The sequence below is a fragment of the Cyclopterus lumpus genome, chromosome 24 (genome assembly GCF_009769545.1).
Source record: "Cyclopterus lumpus isolate fCycLum1 chromosome 24, fCycLum1.pri, whole genome shotgun sequence".
Lineage (NCBI taxonomy): Eukaryota > Metazoa > Chordata > Actinopteri > Perciformes > Cyclopteridae > Cyclopterus > Cyclopterus lumpus.
The window spans coordinates 13,209,940-13,236,051 of record NC_046989.1 but is presented as its reverse complement, the minus strand read 5'-3'; the positions used below and the strand labels follow the sequence as shown (position 1 = coordinate 13,236,051).

The 26,112-nt window shown below is 39.8% G+C and overlaps 1 protein-coding gene across 1 annotated transcript; it reads right to left on the bottom strand.

Annotated features, from left to right (window-relative positions):
* Positions 1 to 3,331: 3,331 nt before the first annotated feature.
* On the bottom strand, positions 3,332 to 15,722 carry unc93a (unc-93 homolog A). The gene is made up of 9 exons (XM_034527940.1): positions 15,638 to 15,722; positions 11,576 to 11,673; positions 10,368 to 10,549; positions 9,062 to 9,291; positions 7,472 to 7,597; positions 6,537 to 6,748; positions 5,810 to 5,945; positions 3,821 to 3,952; positions 3,332 to 3,624 (listed from the first exon to the last, which is right to left on the bottom strand). Exons 1-9 carry the CDS (start codon positions 15,648 to 15,650, stop codon positions 3,332 to 3,334), a joined length of 1,422 nt encoding a protein of 473 aa, XP_034383831.1. The 5' UTR covers positions 15,651 to 15,722.
* Between the last annotated feature and the right edge of the window lie 10,390 nt (positions 15,723 to 26,112).

Below are 26,112 nucleotides of genomic sequence, written 5' to 3'. Positions count from 1 at the left end.
GGAGAGTGGAGCCTTGGTTTCATGGAGAAGCATTGCTTGGTTGTGGTAGAAGAACTGTCTGACTGATGTAGCTTTTCTTTTCTTTGTTTGCATTCGTCAATAGTAAATGACCAAAGCTTCGAGGTGTTTGATGGATATCATATGCAAACCTCATCATCACTGGACAAGACATAATGTAGCGGCCCTTTTTCCGTCGATTTTGATTTCTCACACAGCGGCAGAATGCCGCCGTCCGCTCGGCGAGTCCGTCTTTCCTCTCTCGACACAATCTGTCTTTTTTTTCCTTTTTTTTGGAGTGATCGCCAGTTGGGTCTCTGTGGAGATGTCTCCACTTTGCCAATGAGGTTTTCTTTTGTGTGCCTGCAGTGCTATCACTCGTTTACAGGAAGAACAAACCCCATTGCAAACCGATAGCTATGCACCTTACTGAAACGAGCATTTCCTAACGTTGACTTTGGTATGTAGAATTAACACTGGAGCAACACTAAATCCTTACGCTCATAGGCAAAGTATTTATAGTTACTTTAGACCATTGGTTCAAGGGCCCCTTCAGTTAGTCTCGTGAATTTAGTTGGTATCTGATGACCTCTCTCAGCTTTTAATCTCATTCTTTGAAAAGGGAAATTTTCTTTTTTTTCTCCATTAACTGAATACTTTATACCAAACTTAAGGTGCCTCGTGTATATATTTTCTGCAGCGAAGATTGCGCCTTCGCTGTTTAACAATAATAACCTTGTTAACCAGGGTTTTTTTAAACCTTTTTTCACCTTTATAAAAAAGCAAAAAAAAAAGTTTACTGTATTTTAAATGACTTTTTTACACACATAGATTAATCAAATTATTCCAGGAATTTGCAAATACAATCTAATTTTGCACTTTATATCAGATTTACTTGGAGTGAAAAGGCCATCAGAAACTGTCTCAATCAGATCCGTATTGTATTTGCAGATAGATTAAGTCCCCTGAATGTACCAAGAAAGTTGAGTAGCTCGGGTTCTTGACTAGTGGATACCCATTGTCCAAACGACGACAAACAATTGTACACACCTTCTACCTTCTTTGTAATGTATCTCTCGTCTCTCTCTGTCGACACCAACTGATCCTCAGTATAAATACTATGCCAATCTTCTTCAGGTGACGCCCCCTCGCCCCCCTCCCTCTGCGCTGTCGGCTGACATCTGGTGAACGGTTATTTAAAAAAAACAACTCTCAGAACATTCCTGCTCGCAAACCCAGTTTCAGCAGCCGTCTAACACGTCGCTCTGTAGCCGCCGCCGTTGGACATTCGCGTTCCCGCAGCTTCCAACATGTTTTTCCTTAAAACCAAGGTGGACACTCGCTTTGTATTCGTAAAAGTCTGGTTGTGTGAGACTTAACCTCTGCTATCTAGCAAACAGTTGTGCACTGACATATAAATGACAACACGCTAACTGTGTTACTTGTCTGTGTTGCTTGTCTTGTCGGGCCTCATGTGGACTACACGTGCCGGGGATACCAGGGTCGGGCCAATGCCCCGTGCGGGAATGGAAATTGAGAGCTTTAAAAAAAAAAAAAAAAAAGAAGGAAAAGAAAAGCAATCTGAAAAATTAAATGTATTTCTATAAATGAAAGGTGTGTTCAGTTTGCTAAGTTTTTTTCTTCTTTTTTTCTTCTTCTAAAGGGTCAACAATCCGAAGCATCCTCACTTGTCATTGGTCCAAACTGGTATTTGTGACTCCCCTTAGTCCTTTTTAAGTCCCCCACTCATTCCTATTGCAGGGGTCCCAAACTGTTCTCTCCTCTATGGGAACAGCATCCGTTAAGTATTGGGACTGAGCATGAATATGATTCAGACACTTTACAAGAAGGCTTGTTATTTACTCACCACTTAGTGTTGTTTTTGGGGGGGTGGTAATGCTTTTCTCTGGAGAATTTGAGAGAAAATGACCAAGGTTCCACTTTCTCCCTTGTACAAATTAATATAAATAAATATATATTATACATTTTACTCATTTTTGTCCAGTTTTGTATATTACACTCATGTAAAGTTTGTTTTTAAAAGGGGCATCGGAGCAGCTATTACAAGACAATATGAGTGACTGTTCATCTGGGAGAATTTTATGCATGTTATAGTTTTCTCTTTCTCTCTCTCTCTCTCTCTCTCTGTCGCTTTCAATACCCCCAACCCCCCTGTTCAGGTGTGTAACATGAAATATAAAGAAATCTACCTTTTTCTTTGGAATGTTGTAGACAATCAGTCTCAGGCCGGGTCCAGTGCCTGCAGGGAGTGAGAGCCCTGTAGGCTGATAGACAGACAAAAAACTCTTTTTATTTACATCTACTGGAAGTCTAAATTTGGAGGTTTGTTCATTCATATGTTTGTGGCTGCTCAAGTTTACACACACACACACACACACACACACACACACACACACACACACACACACACACACACACACACACACTTCTTTACACTCAAAACACAAACACCTCGTGCATTTGATCCCTCTGCTTTTTTACAAGGTGAGGATGCCAACCTTGTGGAAATTATGCTTTTACTAACAAATCTATAACATCTATGAATGTGGGAATGCAACACATTGCAATAAAAGCACCATTTGAAATGCATCATGTTGTCCCTGTGTGTTCTTTATTGCCCTGAAATTATTATATTACCTTTTTTAAAGGTTTTGTTGACCTCAACAAGTTTGCAGATGCTGGTGATGTTTATAATGCATTGAATGAATCACTGGTTTATTGCAGGTAAATGGCTAGAAAGTCCAGATACTTATTCAAGAAATCATTACCTGAGGCATTACAATTTTTGATACAATATGATAAGTCTTTTAAATACAACGCTGCTTTAACTGGTAAGAAATCGTCACAAAACCTAAAATGTTCATAATTCTCCATATGTTCCAAAAAATGTGAAATATGTAAATGAGTTGAACGTTTATGTCTTAAGTGATAAAATGGAACGGTACATTTACTAAAGTGCAATTAACGTATTTAAGCCTTCTCCAAGCTTGACCCCTCCAACAGCCCTGTGAGAATTAAGAGCGGCTGGATAATATCGATAAACAACGGGGTGATGGGACGCAGCAACTGCATTAAAAGAATGATTTTGAAGCATTTTGACACCAAGCTTAAAATATTAATACATTTATTTAGCATTTTTCAACTCTTCAAATTTACAGCATCTCATTTTCCGTAAGAGTAATATTTATAGCGATAGGAAATATTTTGATAGTTGCACACATCCATATACAAAAGCCTGAGAGGCAATACAATTGTAAGATTTTAGGCTGTAAGACACCAGAACAGGATTTAAAGCAAAGCCAAACATCACACTCTACATCGCTGTCTGGCAAACAATCTTGGATTCGTCTTTTTCAATGGTTTTCATATTGTGAGTTAGGTAGCTCCCCTCCTCAATGGGCAGCGTGGGATGCTTGTGTTCGTGGTACTCCACTATGGGGTAAGTGATGGTGGTCAGCAGCAGAACTGCCAGCAGGATGTACAGTTTATACTCCAGACATATGAAGGTGCTGTAAGCGAAGGCAATAACAAAGCCCAGTGACTCCCACATACGGTAGTTGGCGAATGCAGCCTCTTTTTCCCGGGGGAAGAGGATCCCGTAAAGAGCTGCGGGAGAGAAAGCAGAAGGATCAACGGCCATGTGTATTTGTATTATGTGTGAATATTGAAAGTTAAAGAGGGAAGAACAAACTCCATACAAAGGATTTTGCTTTACAAGTGGTGAGGCTAAAGGGAAGCTTATGTGACACAAATGAAAAGGGTTCATCCCCTGGGGAGAATGAATGTGATCTTAGTTTCTTACAGTTGGTCTGGGTTTGCCAGATGGCGTCCGCCATACCCCACAGAGCAGGAAACACAAAAAAGACCCAAAGGTCGTCGGGATGGGGCCTCCAGAACATGAGAGCTATGATACAGGCGAAGTTGGCCACTGCAGCTGAAAATGGACGAATACACATCAGCAGTTTACATCAGGTTTAGTCTCTATTTACTGTATAATCGTATGTATAAAAGCAAGTACATTTACTCAACTACTGCACTCTACATAATTGTCATTGAACAGCGACACTACAAACTCATGATGTTATTATAGAATAGGATATATTGCTGTAGATTAAACAATCAATTAGTATATAAAGAAGGTAAGCTTAAATATATACAGCAGTAAACAACAAACACATTAATGGAGTTGTAATATTAAACCAGATGCATACATAGTAAAACAATGAAAAAGTTTACTTTGATAGATTAAGTACATTTTAATGATGATAAAAAAATAAGTTTTATTAATCTTTCTTTTTTTTTGTAAAGTAAGGTTTTAAATGCAGATATTTTACTTGTGGTGTACTTTTTCTGGCCTTTGGTTGTAGTGTTTCCAGTTTTATTTTGAGAAGTTTAGTCCTCGTGTCATGTTTGGTTTTACTTCCTGTCTTTGTGTGTTTTCCCACCTTTTTTGTTTACTTTTTTTAACTTTTTTATTTTCCTTCTACAGTCTCCTTCTACAATCTCCTTCTATAGTCTCCTTCTACAGTCTCCTTCTACAATCTCCTTCTACAGTCTCCTTCTATAGTCTCCTTCTACAGTCTCCTTCTACAATCTCCTTCTACAGTCTCCTTCTACAATCTCCTTCTACAGTCTCCTTCTACAGTCTCCTTCTACAATCTCCTTCTACAGTCTCCTTCTATAGTCTCCTTCTACAGTCTCCTTCTACAGTCTCCTTCTACAGTCTCCTTCTATAGTCTCCTTCTATAGTCTCCTTCTACAGTCTCCTTCTACAGTCTCCTTCTACAATCTCCTTCTACAGTCTCCTTCTATAGTCTTCTTCTACAATCTCCTTCTACAATCTCCTTCTACAATCTCCTTCTACAATCTCCTTCTACAATCTCCTTCTATAGTCTCCTTCTACAGTCTCCTTCTACAGTCTCCTTCTACAGTATTCTTCTACAGTCTCCTTCTATAGTCTCCTTCTACAGTCTCCTTCTATAGTCTCCTTCTACAGTCTCCTTCTATAGTCTCCTTTTACAATCTCCTTCTACAGTCTCCTTCTATAGTCTCCTTATACAATCTCCTTCTACAGTCTCCTTCTACAGTCTCCTTCTATAGTCTCCTTCTACAGTCTCCTTCTACAGTCTCCTTCTATAGTCTCCTTCTACAATCTCCTTCTATAGTCTCCTTATACAATCTCCTTCTACAGTCTCCTTCTACAATCTCCTTCTACAGTCTCCTTCTACAATCTCCTTCTACAGTCTCCTTCTACAGTCTCCTTCTACAGTCTCCTTCTACAATCTCCTTCTACAGTCTCCTTCTACAATCTCCTTCTATAGTCTCCTTCTACAGTCTCCTTCTACAGTCTCCTTCTACAGTCTCCTTCTACAATCTCCTTCTATAGTCTCCTTCTACAGTCTCCTTCTACAGTCTCCTTCTACAGTCTCCTTCTACAATCTCCTTCTATAGTCTCCTTCTACAGTCTCCTTCTACAGTCTCCTTCTACAGTCTCCTTCTACAATCTCCTTCTACAGTCTCCTTCTACAATCTCCTTCTATAGTCTCCTTCTACAGTCTCCTTCTACAGTCTCCTTCTATAGTCTCCTTCTACAGTCTCCGCAATTGTGACAAGTTGAGTATTTATACATTGTGGTATTATTACTTTCTCTTCAGTAAAATATCTGATTGCTTCTTTCACCGCTGTATAACAGTGTCTTCCTCTTCAGTTCAGTAAAACCGCAACAAAATATGTGAGGATGACAAAGTGAATACTTTTCTTTGCAAATAATCTCATATAAAATAGAGATTACCGATGAAGAAGAGCCCTGCTCTCCCGGTGTACCGAGCGAGTCTCCCAAACAGAAAGGAGCAAAGAGAATTGCTGGCTCCAAAGCACATCATCACGAAGCCGACATAGTGGATCCCCAAGGCACACGTTACATAGTTCTGCAAAGAAACGCAACATGGATTTACAAAGCTAGTTATTTATATAGATATAATATGTCACATATAATCAAATACCGTCATACCTCACAAATATCCAGTTGGTACATTTATAAAAATGTGCAGAGAGTGCAGTTTGTTAAAGTGTGGTTTATTTCTGTCGATTGCATTCGCTCTTCAAGTGGTGTCCCTTTGAGAAGATTATCTCGCTGAACAAAAAGTGTAAGTATCATAAATGTTTGCCACAGAGCTCATTTATTGTAATTACCCAAAAATGAATGGAAAAATACAGACTTATACGAACAGTCATCTGTTCGTATAAGTTGTCATAATGCAGATAACAACAGGACCGTTTAGTAGCTTATTCAAAGGGTAACGTCACCGATCTCGCACAACAACCTATTCACAGATCTTGTGGGAGTACTACTGCGTATGCCTCACGTGATGTCACTTGAGTCTGCGTCGGGGACTGCAAATTTGAAACAATCTGGGGACGTGGCCCCAGATTGTAGAAGGAGTACCAGACCTCCGAGGCCTACTTGAGGCCTCGTGGCTACATTACCTGCTTCACACAATCCAACCAAACTTCTTCACCTTGGTGTACTCCCCAGAGAGGAAGCTCTGTTCGAAGCCGCTGTACATGGTGAGAGGGATGAGGGTCAAAAGCCTCCAGTCTTTCAGCAGCCTGAACGTAGCCAGGAAGGTTTGGCAGAACGGCTCCCGGTTCCCACGGAACTGGCTGGACTGCTCCCTGTCAATATTGTCCAGAAACACCGCCACAATGATCATGGCCAGCACGCCCACGCCTGCCACGCAACAAAGGGCAGACAACGCTGACTGTTAGACAGCTGTAACGGTGCAACATACCTACGCTAACATGGCTCTGAGAGATTGCTACCTATTTCTCTAATGATCATTTTTTTATAATTAATTTTTTTATTTTTTATTTATTTAATACACTTTATCCACTTTATTCTATTTCTACTCCGTCTGTGTATATAATATTCTTCTTGTTTTTACTCTTTTATCTTATTTCTGTTATTATACTACTTGTTTTTTACTTATTACTGTGAGCAATGCTGCTGTAATCCTGTAATTTCCCCACTGAGGGACTAATAAAGGATTATTTTATCTTATCTTAGCTTATCTAATGACTAATGACTGAAGGTGTTTTAATAATGAGAATTCTAGCACTCGTTTCACCGTAAAAAAGCTATTGCGCAAACAATATGTTTATGGCTCAATATTTGGTTTTGGTTGGAAAGAGAACATATTGAGACAACACATTACTCTTCAAGGTCAAATTCATTATTTAAGGAAGCTACATTTTGTGTGCAGTGGGTTTATCAGTAATGTGTGATCATGAACAGGTGTGAGTAAACAAAGATAAACCAACCAAAGCCCAACTCAAATAAACATCTTTGTTGCTGCCTAGAGCTCAGGGCACTTCATAGAAAATCTGTCACTGTTATTGAAGAGCATCCCCTGTTAAGTCTTCCATGTGATTGCAAAGTGAACACCAGCGTTACCAATGTAACATCCGACGAGGGTCCACACCAGTGTCTGAGCAGGTCTGGTGGACGTGCCGTTCACGCTGATATTGAGGCCGCAGTCCGCCGCTCCACAAGACTGCAGCTGCTCTTCTGGGATGGAAGCTGTCAAAATAAAAAAAGAAATAAAATACACAACAATCCATTTCACTCAAATGAATACTCTTTACCAAGAAAATAAAGACCGAAAGGAGCTGGAGCCAAATAGAAATGTACTGTTAAGGTATTATTTCAGCAAACATTGTGTTGTTAAATATTGTAAATGTTGTCATTGGTGTGTATTGTTGTTATCAAGGGCATATTTTAGAGAGAAAACCATGATAATCAATACATTATTACACAGACAATGTAGGGTGAGGGCCGTATTTAAAACATGACCTACCTCTGAATAGTTTTGTTATTTAAGATAATAAAACAAACATACTTCAAATATGCAACTACATATTGTCTAAATCTGCACGGAAATAGAGAGCCACTAAATAGCAGCGTGGTGTTCTGCTTCCAAGAAATTAACCTCAACAAGTTAATATGATCACTGCAGATGTGAACCAATATGAAGTTTAATTTGACAGGACAAGCAGAAAGGCGGGACTCTTGACATGCTTGTGACTCTATTGGTTACACTTTCTGGTTACACCCATTAGAGCAGCACCGATGAAGATGGACCAGGAAGTAGTAGTAGCTCTCCAGGAAGTTCAGTGTGTCTCCTGCTACAGGGGATTGGCCCAATCTCAATGTCCCAATGCTGATTTACGGAAAGGGTTCATGAAGGGCTCAGATTGGGACAACGGAGGTACGATCACATTACACATCCGTTCTATGACTATTCAGTTTAAGGCGGCATGACGGAGGAATTCAAGCATGTGTTTCCTGTTTTGGTGCGAGCTCCAGACATTTCCAGCGGACTCAAAGGTCAGATTCCAACCTTTGCTCCACTCTGACCATGTCGTTGTGACTAAAAAAAAGTAATCACAGGTAATGTTTCAGGGAGCAAATGTGACTATCACATAACTCTTGGCTCAACTTAAAATATTGAATCCAAAATTGAAAAAAATACTTTACTGGAGCAAAAGTGGAAATAGCAAAGTGTAAAAGACAATAAGTAAGAAGTACAAATACTGTATTCAAAGTGTACTCATATAAGTACAACATATAAATATGTACTTAATAGTTGTATCGTCTTTCAACTTGTTTTGGGTTTTTTTGGGGTTGTTTTAGTTATCATAGAGTAGAATTTACTTATATATGTTTTTTTAAAGTACTCATAATGCAATGTTCTATTATTACAGAATATTATGCTCATCTGTCGTTGTTACATTTCCCTCTGAAATGAAGAGGAGAACAAGTATAAAGAAGCATACAATGGAAATACTCAAGTAAAGTACAAGTACATTAAAGATACAGTTAAGTGCAGCACTTGAATAAATGTATTCGATTCATCGCATCAGTATGTTGTAGTCAGTTCTTGTCACGATTACTCCCGTTATAAGGACACCACCTTATTGTGCGTAATAAAGCGCGTGGGTGTATTCTCCCACGTGTATCACACACATCTCCTCCACGCCCTACCTATGCTGGTGTCCTGTCCAAAGATGAGCGACGACATGAGGTTTCCCCACACAGCGGACGACTGGAAGATGAAAAAGAAGATGCCAAAGTACTGGTTGATGACGTCGGATCCTTTCTTGCCGTCCTTGGCGGCCTGCGTGTTCCCGGCGATGGTCAGGTAGGTGCATTTAGCCGACCACAGGGGGGAGCCCCCCAGACCCAGGATCACAGAGGTGGGCATGAGGGTGTACCTGTGTACAAGAGAGGGCGAAGGGGGATTCATTGTGCGACGCTTTTTTTTAGCTCGTTGTGTTCTTCTCTCCATTTTTTTCACCACGGTGAACTAAAAGTATCTTTGGGGTTTGACCAAAACAAGCAATGTGAAGGGGTTGCTGTGGCCTTTGAGGAATGGTGATGGACAATTTGTTCATTCAAAATGTAATTGTTTAACGCTTTTCTTGTCTTCCGACCACTCAAAGCGCTTTAACGCTACATGACATCATTCTCACACTGATGGGAGGAGCCACCTGCACATCAGGACTAACACACCTCCACACAATCTTGGGGTTAAGTGTCTTGCCCAAGGACACATCAACATGGGCTAGAGGAGCAGGGGATCAAACCGCCGATGTTCTGATTGAAGGACGACCTTGCTCCCCACTGAGCCACAGTCGCCCATGTCTGGGATAAACTGAAGGATGATGTTTTCCTTTATGTGTAAACATAGAAAAAGCCTCTTGGATCAGCTGGACAATGCATGACAAAAGCTGAAAACAGGGCTGCTCTTTTCAGAGATATGATCCGATGGAATTTGATGCATTGCTCTCAATTAAAGCACCCAACAGAATAAAAAGGACCTGAAACATCTACAGTTGTACAATGCAATACACACACTTTAATGCAGAAGTGATATTAATCCAGAAACATCATGTATATAATAGTAAAACACTGACTAGTATAGTACTTTTATTTGTATTAAGTATAATGCTTACTTTTACTTCTAATGTAGTATTTTCACAGTGTGGCTTTAGTTTTTACCAAAGTAAACAACTTGAATACTTCTTCCACCGCTGCACACAGGGCCACTCAACAATAAACTGACCCTACTTTTAGAAACACTGCAGTTATGAAGGGATCCCTCAAGTTCAGTATTTTCACATCTTTTCAGCTGATATAAACTTTCTTAGTATTAATTTGTCCTATCTGAATACACCACAGTCTTGATAGTTTATTCTACGAATGGGATCAAAGCGACTAAGAAAGCAAAACCATAATAAAATAATGAGCAATATAACTAATGTAACAGCCTTAGGGTTTCATCAGTTACCATCCGGGGTAGAGGTTTCCAAAGGAGTAGGACACGTAGCAGGCCATGCCCGCGACGATGGTCCATTTACAGCCCAGGTTTTTGATCATGATGGGAGGCAGGAACATGGAGGAGACGATGATGGAGGCGTAGATGACGCTCAGAGACGCCACGCCCATCCCCTGCTCTGCATTCAGGCTGCTCTGCAGACACAAGGAGTGGACTCTCCATCAGAGGAGGGCGGGCCTCATGCAGGAGCAGTTTCTCATTCCTATCCCGAACCCCTTTGGCTTCGGCCTGTGAGGCTTGTTCGTACGACTGGTTCTTGCATGAGGACCAGTGGGAGTGATGGGAAGGTCAGTTCAGTTCATGCTGACAGTTCTGTTACTCCGTCGACTCATGATCGGTTTATTCTCACTGAACCAAGAAGAAGTTGTGTAAAAGTGGCATTGTAATGAACTAGATGGATCTGGTCGTCCCTCAGTCTGTTTCTTTTTTTAAAGAATTTAAGAAAATGCAATTATAATTATAATGTTATGGAATTTAGTAGGTCTTTTTAAATTAACAACAATAACCCTATAAGTCATGCACAAAGGAGTAGTTTTTTTTTTCATTATGATATTTGTTCCTGCATAAATCAACCGATCAATAAATCCCTGAGAGCTTCATCATACTTGCATTTCAAATTAAAAATTAACAGGAAAAATCATTTAAGGGCTCAAACCTTCTAGTGAAATGATACGGAGACAGGAAACTGACAATAAAACTTTTACAAAACCCATTATTTCTCATTTTAGGAGAACAATAAAGTTACCTCTAATTATGAAATGAATGACATGAATGAGTGTACACATGCAAAACGTAAGTAAATCTGTTACAGTGTGCTTGAAAGCCACCAATAAATTAATCTTTTAATGATACTAACTCTGCATTTTTAAGGCATTCTGATGAACAATTAATCTAATTTGAATATAATACAATTATTATATTTGATTTCAAGGGGACATTAGAAGGTTCTTACAAGCTCTTTACAAACGAAAAATGCTTTAAAATAAATAAAAAAACATTAAGTAATGCTGTCATGTTAAAATATGTACAGAAGGTGTCTCTTCACAACTCAACTCCTGAATGAATCCCTTAAAGTCCTCATCATACCAAAATGGTGGTGTTTTTAGTTAACAATAAATCAAAAGTCGTACATATGATAAATAATAAACTATTCCACCTACCTGTAAACTCTGCAGCCCTCCGTAAGCCGTGAACAGAAACAGAAACCCGACAGAGACCACCAACACATTCTTAAAGTTGCGGCTGATCATTGCTGCTGCTGAAAAACCAACAACAAGATTCTAATAAATAATAATAAAAAAAGAAAAGTTAACTTAAGTGGGGTTTATTTCAGGATCAATGGCTTCCTACAGCAGCAGCATGAAGTCAAGTCAGAGGTAACTCTCCCTGCTGAAAATGATCATATCTGTGATAAACACAGGAGCTGGGAGCAAAGTGCAGTGCCCTCACACACACGCACGCACACGCACACACACGCATGCACGCACACAAAGGATCCCTTATCATTTTCCATAATTTTGTGATATAAGAGGCTGCACACTGCTCATTTTTTACTCCCTCCCTTCTTTGAATCATTAAAGATGTTTTGACCATAAACACGCTTCTTCAGTCCGTCCGTTTCCTTCTCCCTTCATCCACTTATTTCTGGTTCAGCTTCACAGTCGTATGATGAGATGATTGAGAGCAGTGGTGCTGGAGGAAGTATTTATGTTACTTGTTTAGCTGGAAAAATATTCCATAAAAAGTAAATGTACATTGCATTGAAAATATGAAACATAAACTTTTTCCTGCTGATAAATGTGTATGTTCTTATTATTGTTCTTATTATTTGTTATTATTATTGTTATTCCGTCTGTGTATATATACTGTTTTTGTATTACTGTTTTACTGTTTATTGTTGTTTTTTGTTTTTACTATGTTTCTTGTGTGCACTTTATCACTTTGCTGCTGTAATCCTATAAATGTCCCCACTGTGCGAAATGATAAAGGATTATCTTATTTTATCTTATCTTAAGTGGCATTTTACTGTTTTGTAACTGAAAATTAATCTGAAAGGAGAATGTGGTAAGAGATAGAAGGAAAATGTACCCACTGTTGAATTAGTACACTTCTAATTCATTAATTCCAATGAACTGCTGGTGTTTTCTGCAGTCACTCATTAAGATGTTCGCCTTTACGGAAATCTCTCTGCAAATTGAAGACTTTTATCAACCAAACTCAACTAATGAAACACAATTAACTGTATAACTTTGTCCTTACTTTCCTTTTAATTTGTACTAAATAATATCTTTCCATAAAACTATTATGAAATAAGGTTCACTAATTCACTGCTTATTGCAACTGCTATGATGTTTCTTAGTTTAATATACAACAATGCATTATCATTCCTCTCATCATGTGTTTTTTTATGAAACATCTTGGTAAAGAATCTACAGCCAGCAGAGTAGTGGAGTCATAAGTACAATATTGTGTGTCTGAATTGTCGCTGGAGTATGACGTGACATTAAAAACTAAAAATACTCAAGAAAAGTTCTAGTACCTCAGGTTTGTACTTAACTACATGTACATGTACTTGTGGTTCTTACATATGGGAGCGGTGACACTCAGAGCAAAGGTTTATTGCGTGTTACTTCTGATCCATTTTCTTCTTACAACAACACCACCTCATCCTTTTTTTACGACATGATGGCTTGTTGTTGGAGAAATATGACAAAAACACTGCAGTCCACCATCTGTTATCCCAGCTGCACTCACGTGAAACAAACCCTTTAAGCTCAGAGAAGGCAGAAGAGAAAAGTCAAATCTACAGACAAATGCAGGTCACGTCATGAACCACCACTGTCACTATACTCCATATAATACTACTACTACTACTAAAAATGACAATGATGGTGATACACAATAATTGTATAAAAGAATACAATACCAAAAGTTCAGTACTAGAGACTAAACTCACTGTAGTAAAATCTTGCTTTTGAGCATCACTGATGTAAAAGCATGTGCTTGTTTTGGGCTGAATATAAATGATAACGTCCAACGATCAATAACGGTTCATTTCAAGCACACTGAGCCCTGAAGGATCTCGTGCTAGAACCTTACCTTTAATGATCACTACATGGTGCAGGTGGTTTAAAGGTGCCAGCATACTATAATAATATTCTGCTTGTCACATTCAAACCCACTTTCAGGGCTTTAAACTCTCTCCAATCTCGCTCTCTCTCTAGAGCGCTTTCTTCATTATTATTTATCATTTTAAAGTCAACATTATAGAAAATGTATAAATCAATTGTATATAACAATTTTTGTCTCTGAGCGTCTTCAAGGAGAGACGGTATCTAAAGGTATCACGTGCCCTCTCTGTGGCAGCAGGCTGTTTGGATCAGATGTAAACACTGTGAACAACACTTCAACCCTGCTGTAGGTTTATGGACCGGTCAACCAAAGGAGCAACGCAGTCAAAATGGCCTTGTTACCGAAGTCTGGATCAGGAAGTCATTCGAGGTCACTCAGTATGATCGGCCTCCTGATACACTGAGATACTAAGGAAGTATCTATTTACTTATCAGTATCTCAACTGAGAGCTGACACACATGGCATTGGGTAACCAGCTTCAAGTGGAAGTTGGACTGTGGGTATGACGCTCCTTGTACCTGCTGCTGCTCTCTGCAGCCAAGGACACCGTATGAATGTGGCAGTTCATGCAGTGCGGGAAAATCTGTACGCAGCTTTTCATTTTGTTCATGTGTGCACCAGGGAACTACTAAAATGGATGTTACGTGAAGTCCGAATGTGAGCAATCCAAGATACCAGCTCAATAACTTTGAGTGTCACAATTCGCAATCATCATAAAATGATAGTTGCTATGACGATGACGCGCGTCACTCTTGACAACGTCTTGACCTCGGAGCTGGTTGCATTGGTAATCAATGATGAGTGTTTATGTAAAATATGGCGTTGATATCATTTTTTTTATGGACTTCTCCACCCAGTTGTTAAGATACAGTTTGGTGTGGCTGCTGATTTATTCAGATGATGTCATCCCTATCTTTATTAAGCTGTTTGCTGCTCCTCCTGACATGAGTGACATGATTCTCCCGCTCCGCCTCCTGCTTCTGGAGCTAAATGAACTCCTTAAAATAAGCCTCATGTTTCAGCAGGAAACTGCATCGCCTCAAAGCTGAAATCAGGGCCGGGTTCATAAAGAGTAAGCTTTGCAGAGATACGCGGTTTTCACAGGACAGCGATGCTACAAACACACGCTCGGATGCAATCTGCAGCCTCAAGGCCTTGAGCCACGGGGTATGACGCCCCCCCGTAGTCTGCTGATGTGCGGAACCTTTTGGGTATACCCTTCAAAAAGATGTCTGCCAATTTACATTAGAACATTTTTGTTTTGGGATCTTTTTCAATAATTGCAGAACCAATATAGCTCAATAACTGAGGCCGAGACAATTCCAAGTCCAACAACGTCAATAAAGTCCCGATCTCAAGACCGTACGGTTGAAAGTGCCGGCTGTCTCTAATGTTCTTTTGTAAGAATTTGTATAAACGGAACATTTCTGACTCAATTTGTGTTTGCAAGTTCCTCCGTTGAAGAGATATTAGACGGTCTCTGGGAATACTCAATATAAGATATATATACGATATAATATATATGAGTTATTTACAGGACATCACAATGGCTCTTTTGTTGGCAGTCAATTCACATATTAAACAAGGAATATTAGGAATGTGCAGATGTGGAATCCTCCTCCTTATCGTAAATGATCTGAAGGTGTGTTCCTGATCCAAATAGACCTTTTGCCCAGGCTACTAGTATTTCTCTGACCATCAGAGGGAGCCAGAGTCCACAAATAAAAGCCCCTAAACACGGACAGATCCACTGATGCTTTAGATCTCCTAAAACACATCTCACCCATCGAGGGAAAACTTGTCAGTGGAATGGCAAATTTGAAAATGACACATATGCACATGTGTATACACGTATATTAATACTGCATGTTTTGATGTATTTCTATACTATATATAAACTTATTCTCTACTACTTTATAGATGGAAATATTGTACTTTTTACTGCATTGACTTTATTTATCTAACAAGCTATGTTGCAGATGAATATTTTACACATATAAAGGATGAATGATGAGAAACTAAATGAATGTAGTATGCCCCTCCTTTTATATACCTGCTGAAGAAAGATTCCCTTAATTTCTATGTCTTACCTCTGCCTTCCATCCCAGCTCCCTCCCAGGTGGTTTCTTTCCCACACTGTTTCGTGTCTTTTCACTCTTTATTTCTCATGTCGTGTCATGCTGCCAGCGGAACTCCTTTCTGCTGCTGGCTTATAAATGGCACACATGAAGTGGTCTTTCCGGTTCTGTACTTTTCATACACAAAATACAAACGCGAGTGTGACGACACAGTGTTTGTCACCGGCGACACGCTCGACTTTTCAATGAGTTTGAGGGAAAAACATCAGCGTCCAATGTTGTCTGTGGACACAAATCACATTGTGCTGATATAAGTGCTTTTGCTCTTTACTTCAAGAGCAATAAGGGAAATAAGGGTTAAAATGTCCCCTATTTCTCTTAAAATAAAGGTTTAACTACAAGTCATGAATAAAGTCAAATGGTTTGTTTGATATATTTGATATTTTAGGGAAAGCACTTAATCCCTTTCCAGCAGAAGAGACGATTGATTCCACTTCCATATCCATTTGTTGAAACAGCTGGCCTGGGTCTGTTAGAACGACCTGCCTACCAGCTCAAGTGCTGATCCTAGACCAGTCTTTAATTAATAACCTCTGTGTTCAGTTCCTGGGGGCATTCTTTTACGTGTGAGGCAACGTCAGGCTTAACTTAAACGTGCTTCCCTAACTTTCCAAAACAAATTGTAACAAATAAATACAGAGACATGAATGCACTGACTTGGTATTTAGCTATATGACTCAGTACTATATCGATATCCCATATCAGCAATGGTTTTGGTGTACTTCTATAGGTTTTCCTATGAATGTCCAGCAACACAAGCTATCAGAGTGCCTGTGCGAGCCCTTAGAATGGTTTGGGCAACAACAAAAAACAACAAGAAGACTTGAGTTGAGATAAGTCCTGAAGTGGCAATACCTAATTATGGAAGTTACGTAAGCAATAAGTCCATGTTGACCTCTGCTTCCCCAATGGACATGAACAGCTGCCTCCTGGGTGAAAGTCTGGTGTTTTCCATCGTTCTGAGGATGCAGCGATGTGTTGTCAGTGCACACCCTCACACATCCGCCTCTGCATTCATACGAGCCCTGTGAAAACATTTATCCACTGACAGACAGAACAGAGCAAACACATCTCAAAGTCATAATGTATGAGCATGCAACATTCCTTTCAACAGACATCAGCTGAACAGGCATGCAGCGAAGCAGCCGTCTGATTGGTTGGTTTCATTTTAAATACAGTGGCTGTTTTTTTTGTGGGCTAAATGTGCAAAACATGGAGCTAACCTACTAACACACACACACACTTCAAGACCCTGGGGTAGAGAATTACAGGTATTAGAGCGGCAGACAGACAGGTATGTCTGCTCTGTTTCAGATATGAGTTGAAAGCTCTGTGAGCCAACTGGCTTAGGGCACTTTAATAATACATACAAGTTTATGTGTGTGTCTGTGTGTGTGTGACAGAGAGAAAGAGAGAGAGAGAGAGAGAGAGAAAGAGAGAGGGAGTTAGCCACTAGAGGACTCTGTTACACACCAATGAAAGCAAGGTGTGTCATTAACTTTAACATGTTCTAATGTTTCAGCAGTTAGAGCACAAGTAATGAATGTGCTTCATCATCGTTACGTAAAGTAAACTTCACTATTATTCTCAATATATTTATATTTATATATATATATATATGTATATACATATATATATATATATATAAATACATATATATATGTATATAAATACATATATATATGTATATATATATATATACATGTATATATATATATACATGTATATATATATATATATATGGCGGTCACTGCTCATGACAGTTTAGTTTGTTCTGAATGAACTGGAAATGTCATCGAGATGCACATGGATCGATGTGAGATTGCTCTGCATTACAGCTTGCAGATAAAGATGATCATAACGTCAAAAGATAAATAAAAAAAAGACCAAACATTACATAAAAATTGCCAAAATGAGGAGAGGATTTTGAGGATTTCCTCTTTCTTTTGATGGTGATCTGATAAGTGCCTCCATAAAGGCCAGTGAGTGCTGTGAGGGAAGAATTCATTGCTCCATATTTAGCTGGGTCACACTCTCTAATCCCAGACCCCTACCTGTCTTACTCCTCCAGAGTCATGGGAAGAAAAAGAAACTCTCACACGCACTCCCTTTCTTCCTCTCTTTTCTCACCAAACCCTCCAGCTCTCTTACTCTAAATCCCTCCTGGAATCTCAGACCTGTGTGTGAACCAGACTGCAATCTGACTGATATGAGTTTTTAAAAACTAAAGCCGATACTGATCCTGTGGATTGTAGATGCCGACAGGCTTCAGTGTCTTTAAATCAGACTACTTTTATGACAAATAAGTTGAAAGTATTCAGCTTTCCTCCCTGAATTAACTTCTCGTCAGTGCAGAAAACCTTCAGGAACAAGGACTGTAAACCTCCATAAATAACCGATAAGAGTACTGATATTGATCATAATGTAAAGAAATACATATACATTCATGATTGCAATGAGGTTACAGGCTTCCTGCATCATGTGAATCATATAAGGGACCATATCATCACACACAAGACATTAATCACATAAATACTTGTAACTCATAAATAATAAGAGATCCATCCGACCAGACAGACTCAATTGTGTTGGTAATCATTAATAATGTATTTGATTAACAGGTGGGTGGGAGTCAAAATATTTCATGATTATTCACAATTCTTTACTGCAAAATGTTTTTGCTGTTAGCGTTTACTGCTGCAGTCATTACATTTAGCCGCAGTAATGAAGTCTATTGTTATTCTTTAAAAGTCCACATTAGTGCCAACGTGATGAAATAATAACGACCCTATTTGCTCAGCTTCGGGTCCTAACGGGAAAACGTTCTTGTTGATGATCCTCTCAAGGTTGGAACAACACATTTTTCATGACATATTTTCTCATTTTCTTTTCAAAATGAATGTTTCCTCACGATGGAAACACAGATGTTTGTTTCTGACATTTTAGTGGCAGCTGTAGGATCGACAGCAAGATTGATTTTTTTGTTCACTCTTGTAATGAAACAATGACCTCAACAACAAACGTATTCTAACCAGCTTATATTGCTGTTAGCTATTTAGCATTGTAGCTTAAACAACAGTAAAACAGGGACATGATACTGAATACACCTTTAGGGGGAAAATAAAGAGGAATGATGTGAAAAACAGTTAAAAAAACCACTTGACTTTAAATGTAACAACACAAAATATCCATTTCACTCAGAAGGAATGTGCGTAGTTTTACCGCTTCAGGCGTTCTCTCAGAGAGAAACGTGCGAAACGTGACCGGGTGTCTCTGACTAATGTGAGTTTGCCATCTATTTTATCGCGCCATGTTCAAAAGCGCATTCCTTGCTAAGAGGAGAATGTAGGGAGGCCTGAGGTGAAGACCAAGGTGATAGTTAAAGGAGGTCGTGGGGAAAAGGAAACCAGCAGAGGAACTGATAGTTCAGGCGTCACTAATTCCCTTCCCACTGCAACAATGGAATGGAAATAAGAAGTAAAGTGAGCAGAGATTATAATCGCAGAAACAATGCGATTATTTAGTCTGTAGTAGAAGAAATAGATATTGTTGATGAAATGTGGCATAATGTGATTGTTCAGACGTTATCTCACGGTAATATTGGGTTGCTTGACAGTAATCAGTGCATGATGGAAGTCCTGCAGCTCCCGCACCTGAAGAAAAATGTTTATTTCAGTTTATTTATCCCACCATGCAGCACTTCTATGTGGCGTCTCAGTATCTGTAAAAAAGGGCAATCATCAGGAAATTCTGTTAATAAAAATAGAAATTAATACTAAATCCGTTCACCGCTTAGCCTCTAAGTGCCCTTCAAAGAAGAACAAGCCGCAGAGGTGGAGAACTATACCGGATTAAACAAACAAGATAATCCCCATCATCCCCCGTTGGATACTGCTTATACTGACAGTATGACTTTATCTTTTGTCATATTCTGTTATATTAGGGTTAATGCTAGACATCATCAAAATGTTCACTTTTCGACCTTGGATAACCTTAATTTAAACTAAACGAGACAAATCCAAGTATAATATACATCTATTAAACGTATTTTCAACGCCAAATTGCTCCGTGGGATGGAAAAGAACTTGATGTTGCTGTTACAGAGATAAAAGGTAGATTTAATGTAGTTTATTTGAGAGAAGGAGAGGTGCAATGGTAATAAGTGGATATGGCAAACAAGCAGAACATATAAATAGTATATAGAGAGTTTGGTGCCGACTGTATGTGTGTGTTAAATATGTGTCATAAGGCTGCCCAAATCAGGGAAATCAATTTCTTAAACCTGGTGCAGAGGGTGTTTTGTTAGTATTTGTGATATAGCGAGATACAATAAGTCAGCTCTAGGGGTGCAGGTGTCCTTTGGAACATCTGGCAAAGTTTTACATCCCCCCTCGATTCACGAGCACGCTGTCGATCTTCTTGGCCCGACTCTGCTGCTGCGGTGTGACGGGCTGTTGGCTCTGACTGTTGTTTATGCACATGTGCTGAACAGTAAGTATGGATTTGCTCCACTCGTTACTACCCCCCTCTGACCCGATGTCCCGGTTTGATTAATTAAATGCTTGATCAATAACCCAGTGGGTGGTAGTGTAGAGCACTTAGCTAGACGTGCACACAAGCATGAGCATAAAGGTCATATCGTTATTACTAACAGTAGTGAGCCGATTTAGCCAGATGTTTAAAAAAAGAAAGAAAAGTAGTTCAAGACTTATTCAAAGAAACTGATTACTGACATGAACAACAACCGTTTCATAAATATCATCATGGGTTGAAGAGCACAGTTCAGAATGTGTGCTAACCACACAGCAGCTGCCTCCGGATTAATAACCGCAGCCCTTTTGCTTTCAGCAGCTTGTATCTGTTGCAAGCTTCACTTTTAGCTTCCAGCCTCTCACGCTGTGTTTAGGTGTCAGCCTCTGCCAGCCGCGGTGACACGTGTGGGGTATTTCAGCAGCGGGCCGGTCATTAGCGGTTTGAGTAACCCGAGATGAGCTCATCTTCTGTTGCTGCTGTTCTCCTCCCTGAAACTCAGCGTGTGTCTCGATGTCTGTAATGTGTACTTTTATGTCTTTGGGTAATTTAATTTGACTTCACTTTTGATTGAAATGGTGCATCGTACGTGTGTTTTAAACAGTAAGACAAAAGTTATATTAAAATCTCAAAATTGCTTGTTTTCTTCCACCATAATAAAAAAATATTTATGTATATTGAATTTAATGTTTTCAGAAGCTATGGACGAGCAAATGTTTGGCTTTTTTTGATTCTTTAATCAAAATTGCCATAAGATAATCATCGGCCAATTATTTCAGCTAGCTTAGTTGTAAATCCATCTGCAGTCATGTTGTTGTCTTTTCTATTCAGCCAGCTCACTAGCTTTCCTCACTACTTCATAACCAAATCTTTGTTATTTGCTTTTTTTATTGATTTTTTATGTTGGTGTTACCCCGCACATTTAAATCTCTCTTTAAATGCTGAATTATCTGCCTTAAGCTCGACAAGTCTGTGGTACTGCTACTTAGATAAAAGTACTTTTTTCAATGTTGGGGAAGAAAGTAGCACAATCCTTTTAGTCGATGCAGTCACCAGTGCGTCATAGTGGATGAGGTCCTGATAGAAAAACAAGCATGTCAGAGCTGTACAATGGGATTGTTGTTGTCCCTCTAACCCGATGAAGAACACAAGCTGAATGGTTGAGGTCCAGATAGGACGGCGGCAGCGTCAGGCACAAGGATCAATTAAATCTGAGATAGGGACATAAATAGCCTGAATCCAGCATAACAAAGTCATACTTTCTTTTACTTTTCCCAAGTGACAGCCGGGAGTCATGCCCAAAACATTGTTTTGTGAAAGTGAGTGGTTGTGAGTCTGATGCCATGTGTGTTGGCTGACCTGCTGATACGGTCATGTTAAATACATGATTTCATTTTCTAAACAGACTCTTCAATGATGCTGTTATCTTTCATTCTCTGTTGTCAAAATGCTGACGTGGACATTAAAGGGTCATTTCGCCCCAGAATAAGTGTTTAACTGCTTTGTGTTGAGCCATGACCTTTGACTTCCATGTGCGGAGATGTAGAGAACATCTTATGGTTTTACTGCTAATAGTTACTTCAAAGTTAAGGACTTAACCTTGAAGACAATCAAAACGTCTTTAACAGCGCTGAAAATTAATGAGGCAGATGTTTGTAATGTTGTCATGAGGTGAAAATACACAATGTGGACAATAACGCATTAGAGGCAACAAGTAAAGCATAACATTAACAATTCAACCAGCCAAGAACACAGAGATGTCAAACAGTTGAGTTCACTTGAGTTTAATAAGGGCACTTAAATCATGTGACGTATTTTGCCTCCTCGCCTGGTTTTCTTTTTTTTAACCGCTTTTAGTCTGGACTCTCCCCCGAGACCTGTTGCCATGGGAGACCCTACTAGGGGCGGATGCTCCGGACAACATAGCTCTCAGGATTACTGAGCCACTCAAACTCCTCCACCACGTTAAGGTGGTGGTCGCGGAGGAGGACATTTAGTAATTGAGTCCACTAAGCTAACAACTTGAGTCAAAATGGCACTCCTCTGATGGGAAGCACCCCCTCTTCTGCCGAGCTCTGTCCGCCGGTGCCGTGCTAACACAATCATCTGGAGCTGCAACCAGAACACACAGCTCTCTCACTGCTGGCATCGTGCCGGCAGAATGTCCTTCACAGACACTCTAGCAGTGAAGAGGAGGCCCAGTCCTCTTCCCCGCACGGGCAGCTGTGGAGCGCTGAACTAGCTACTTCACAGTAAAGAGGGGCTTGGCTCCTCCACTGTGGCAGCGTCGTACGAGCCAGAGTGCCATGGCAGACAACACGCCATTGGTGCCTCTGCGCTAGTGGTCTCGGCAGCACGGTGTCCAAAGTCACAAAGTTATGGAGAGGAGCTCAACATGGTCCTGAAGGACTGGCAGCCCAGCGTGCTTCCTGATGGTGAATGTAATTAAAAAAAAGGAATACAAGTTGAAATAAAATAAAAAATATTTATTTAAAAAAAGATATATAATAATTAAACATTTTCAGTGCAACAAAAAAACAACGGTAATGATGTCAAATTACACATTACTTGTAACATACTTGCGTATATACTATGAACTAATATGAAGACAAATACATCCATCCTATAATCCTATATCCGTCCAGCCTGTCAAACATGATGCAATGTAGGTTTGATGCATTTTTACATGCAAAATAAAATCTAAGTTTACATTGGTTCACTAATTTCTGATGCTGTGTGTGAGTGTGTTTGTGTTTGAGTGTGACACCAGACAATCCATTGTTATGTGTTTGCTGACATGGTGCATCATCCCAGGGGTTGCCACTGTGGCCTTCCCAGCAGCACAATGAACAGGCAATGCAGAGATGCTGAGCCCGACACTCCACGGCTTTATTTTGCTGAATGACACACACACACACACACACACACGCACACAAACGCACACGCACACACACACACACAAACACACACACACACACACATACACACAGCAGACACGAAGAGACACAGAGATAAATGCATGTGTGTTTGCATTTAAAAACCATGAAATTACACTTTTACATAAATACTTGTAAGCAATTTAAAATCAGATTTTTTATATTTTTATTTGATTGAAAATTGATAGTTTTTCTTGTGCACTGAAAGTAGCGTTTCAGGGTCATGTAAAAGCCCGATTTAGAAAATGTGCATGAATTATAAATGCTTCCTTGTTTCATATCTGCTTGAGTTAATGCAGCTTAGAAGAAGATACAAGTGAAGTTTATAAAAAGTTGTACACAACAGAAGTTAGAAGGAGACCAGTAAATGCGCAGATTTAGAGAGCACATGATGCATACTCTGATATATTTTTTTTAAACAAAGTATGTTGTAAGTCTATTGTGCACAAAATGCCAAGATTTGTGTGTGTGCTTTAAAAGCTGTTCTAATTATCCAACCATCTTTTTCATCATCTTGTAAAAAACCAGGAGGAGGAATGTGGGCTGTTCTCTGTTTCTTATTTACAGACCAACAAAAGTTCTGATTTTAGACTCAGATTTCTCCAAGTTCATGCTGATTTAATTCACCGACTTAGCACTAAGCAAGGCTATTTTGGGGAAAACGTGGGGATTACAGCAGACGGCTATAGAAATAAAGGTTTGATGGATCGCTAGAAAGTCCATCAGGTGATCAGAAAAGTTCTAACAATTAGTCCTCAGGGGAAGATGTTGGGCTGAAACCAAACATCATGGCAATGTGCCCAATAGTTGTTGAGACCTTCCTCTCAAAACCTCAAAAGTCGACCTCATGGTGGAGCTGGAGGAAAAATGAAAAGTTAGGAGGGCATCCAATAGTTGTTGAGATGTTTAACCAAAGTGGAGCGTGGACCGACTGTATCCTTTAAACCATCCATCCATGTTTGAATTCATTTTATTCACAGAGGCACCTTGTCGAAGAACGTTGTCGAAGAGCTGTTTTTGATACGACCTCTGTCAATCAAAAGCACAGCATGTCATGCGAGGCTTACAGAACATGCAGTACAACGAATGTGTTAAGTCAATAGAAACTGTTATCAAGGTTTAGTGGAAGAAGATCCTCTCCTTGCTCAGCGCTGTATGCATGTGAGGTGGAGATATCCAGAGAGAGAGCGAGAGAGAGCGAGAGAGATGATGAGAAAGGAAAGCTCCTTCAGAAAGGAAGAAAAAAAAACGTCCATGAATTATTCAACTCTCCTTTTGTCCGCTCTCCATTTATCTCTCAATCCTCTTTTTTTCAGTTCTCTTCCCCGAGATGCTAGAGACTCTGACAGCTTTATTGTAGCTACTGGGAGCTCCTCAGTGTGTGTGTGTGTGTGCGTGTGTGTGCGTGTGTGTTTCTATTCTCGTGTTTGTGTGAAGCTCAGGGCATTTGCGATGTGTGTGTGTATACTGTGTAATAGTGCAGTGGTGCATTGTGTCTCTTCCCCCCTCAAACTACACACACACACACACACACACACACACACACACACACACACACACACACACACAATGAAACACACGCATACGCCACTTAAAATAGCCTGGTAATTAGACAGGCAAATTACAGTCCTTTCTGCCTGCCTGTAGCTGAGGACTGTGGGAAACGTAGGCAGCTTAAGTGTTTCCTTTTATTGCAGAGATGGCAAAGAACCAGGAGTTTTTTTTCTAATTTTTATTTCCAAAGGCAGGGAGAAGAAAAGGAGGCAGAGTTAGTGTGACTATCAGTGGATGAAAAGTTCATCACGATGTTGGTAAGGAGCCGAGAAGTGCAGGAAATACTTGCTGATTAATTGCTTTTTTTCTCTTCTTTGGTGTTGATGGAGACACAAAAACAGGAGGCATCGTGGGCGCACAGGGAAACATTTCTGGGAGATTAGAAAAACACAATTTGACCAAAGAAAGTAAAGAGAGACACAAATGCACTTTTGGTGATTTACTGGTAAAGTAGAGAGCATTAGGAAAGTTCATGCACCTCCGCACAGCCATCTAAATACAAAAGGTTATTAATAGAAGGTGTGGGTTATTTACATACATCATCATAATCATGCTGATTGTGTTCATTTTTGGGGAATGTCTCAATTGATCGTCCACATAATGGTGGCGGTCAAGATGGATGAGTCAAACCTATTTCACACGTGGCTGCTGTTCTTGTCCCGCGGGGAACTAGAAGTCTACATTTACTTATTTCTTTTCACATCTGCGTCTTAAATAACGTAATAAACATAGTCATTTTACACCAATGAGAAATGTTAATAACTGTCATGTCTGCCATTGGAGGCCCCGGAGCCCTCGGCCCCTCAGTCTGTACCTGGCGTGGTAATACACCATGATTGTGAGCGACTCCTACCACCCCTCACACGGTCTCTTCAGCCTCCTGCCCTCTAGGAGGAGATACCGGAGCCTCCGGGCTCGCACCACCAGACTGTCAAACAGCTTCATCCACCAGGCTGTCAGGAAGCTGAACTCTCTCCCCACTCTCCCACTCCCCTTTTAGACACATATGTCTAAATTATGCTGCTAAAACTCCATGTCCGATTGCTGCTAAAATACACATGTAAAGTCTCATAGTTTTTATAGTATCTTAACTTATATGTTGTCTACATGTTCTTTGTTGTTATCTGTTTTGCACTTTATTATCATTATTATTATTATTATCACTTTATGTTGGACATGGGGAGAAACATAATTTCAGATCTTTGTATGTTTGCACATCGAAGAAATGACAAATAAAGCTGACTTTGACTTTGACTTTGACAAAGCTTCACCTCCCCGGCAGAGATGATAGACACATAAACTCATGTCACGTTCACTGTAAATATCGGCTACATGCCAGTATCCTAAAGGCAATATTGAGGAGGGTTGTTTCTATGTCACTCTTCCCAAGTTGCACTAACAAGAAGC

Coding starts and splice junctions, on each gene's coding strand:
- unc93a (XM_034527940.1), bottom strand. Junction 7,598..9,061: donor TGGACAGGACACCAGCATAG/GTAGGGCGTGGA, acceptor TTATTTTGACAG/CTTCCATCCCAGAAGAGCAG. Junction 6,749..7,471: donor CCTCGTCGGATGTTACATTG/GTAACGCTGGTG, acceptor GTTGCGTGGCAG/GCGTGGGCGTGCTGGCCATG.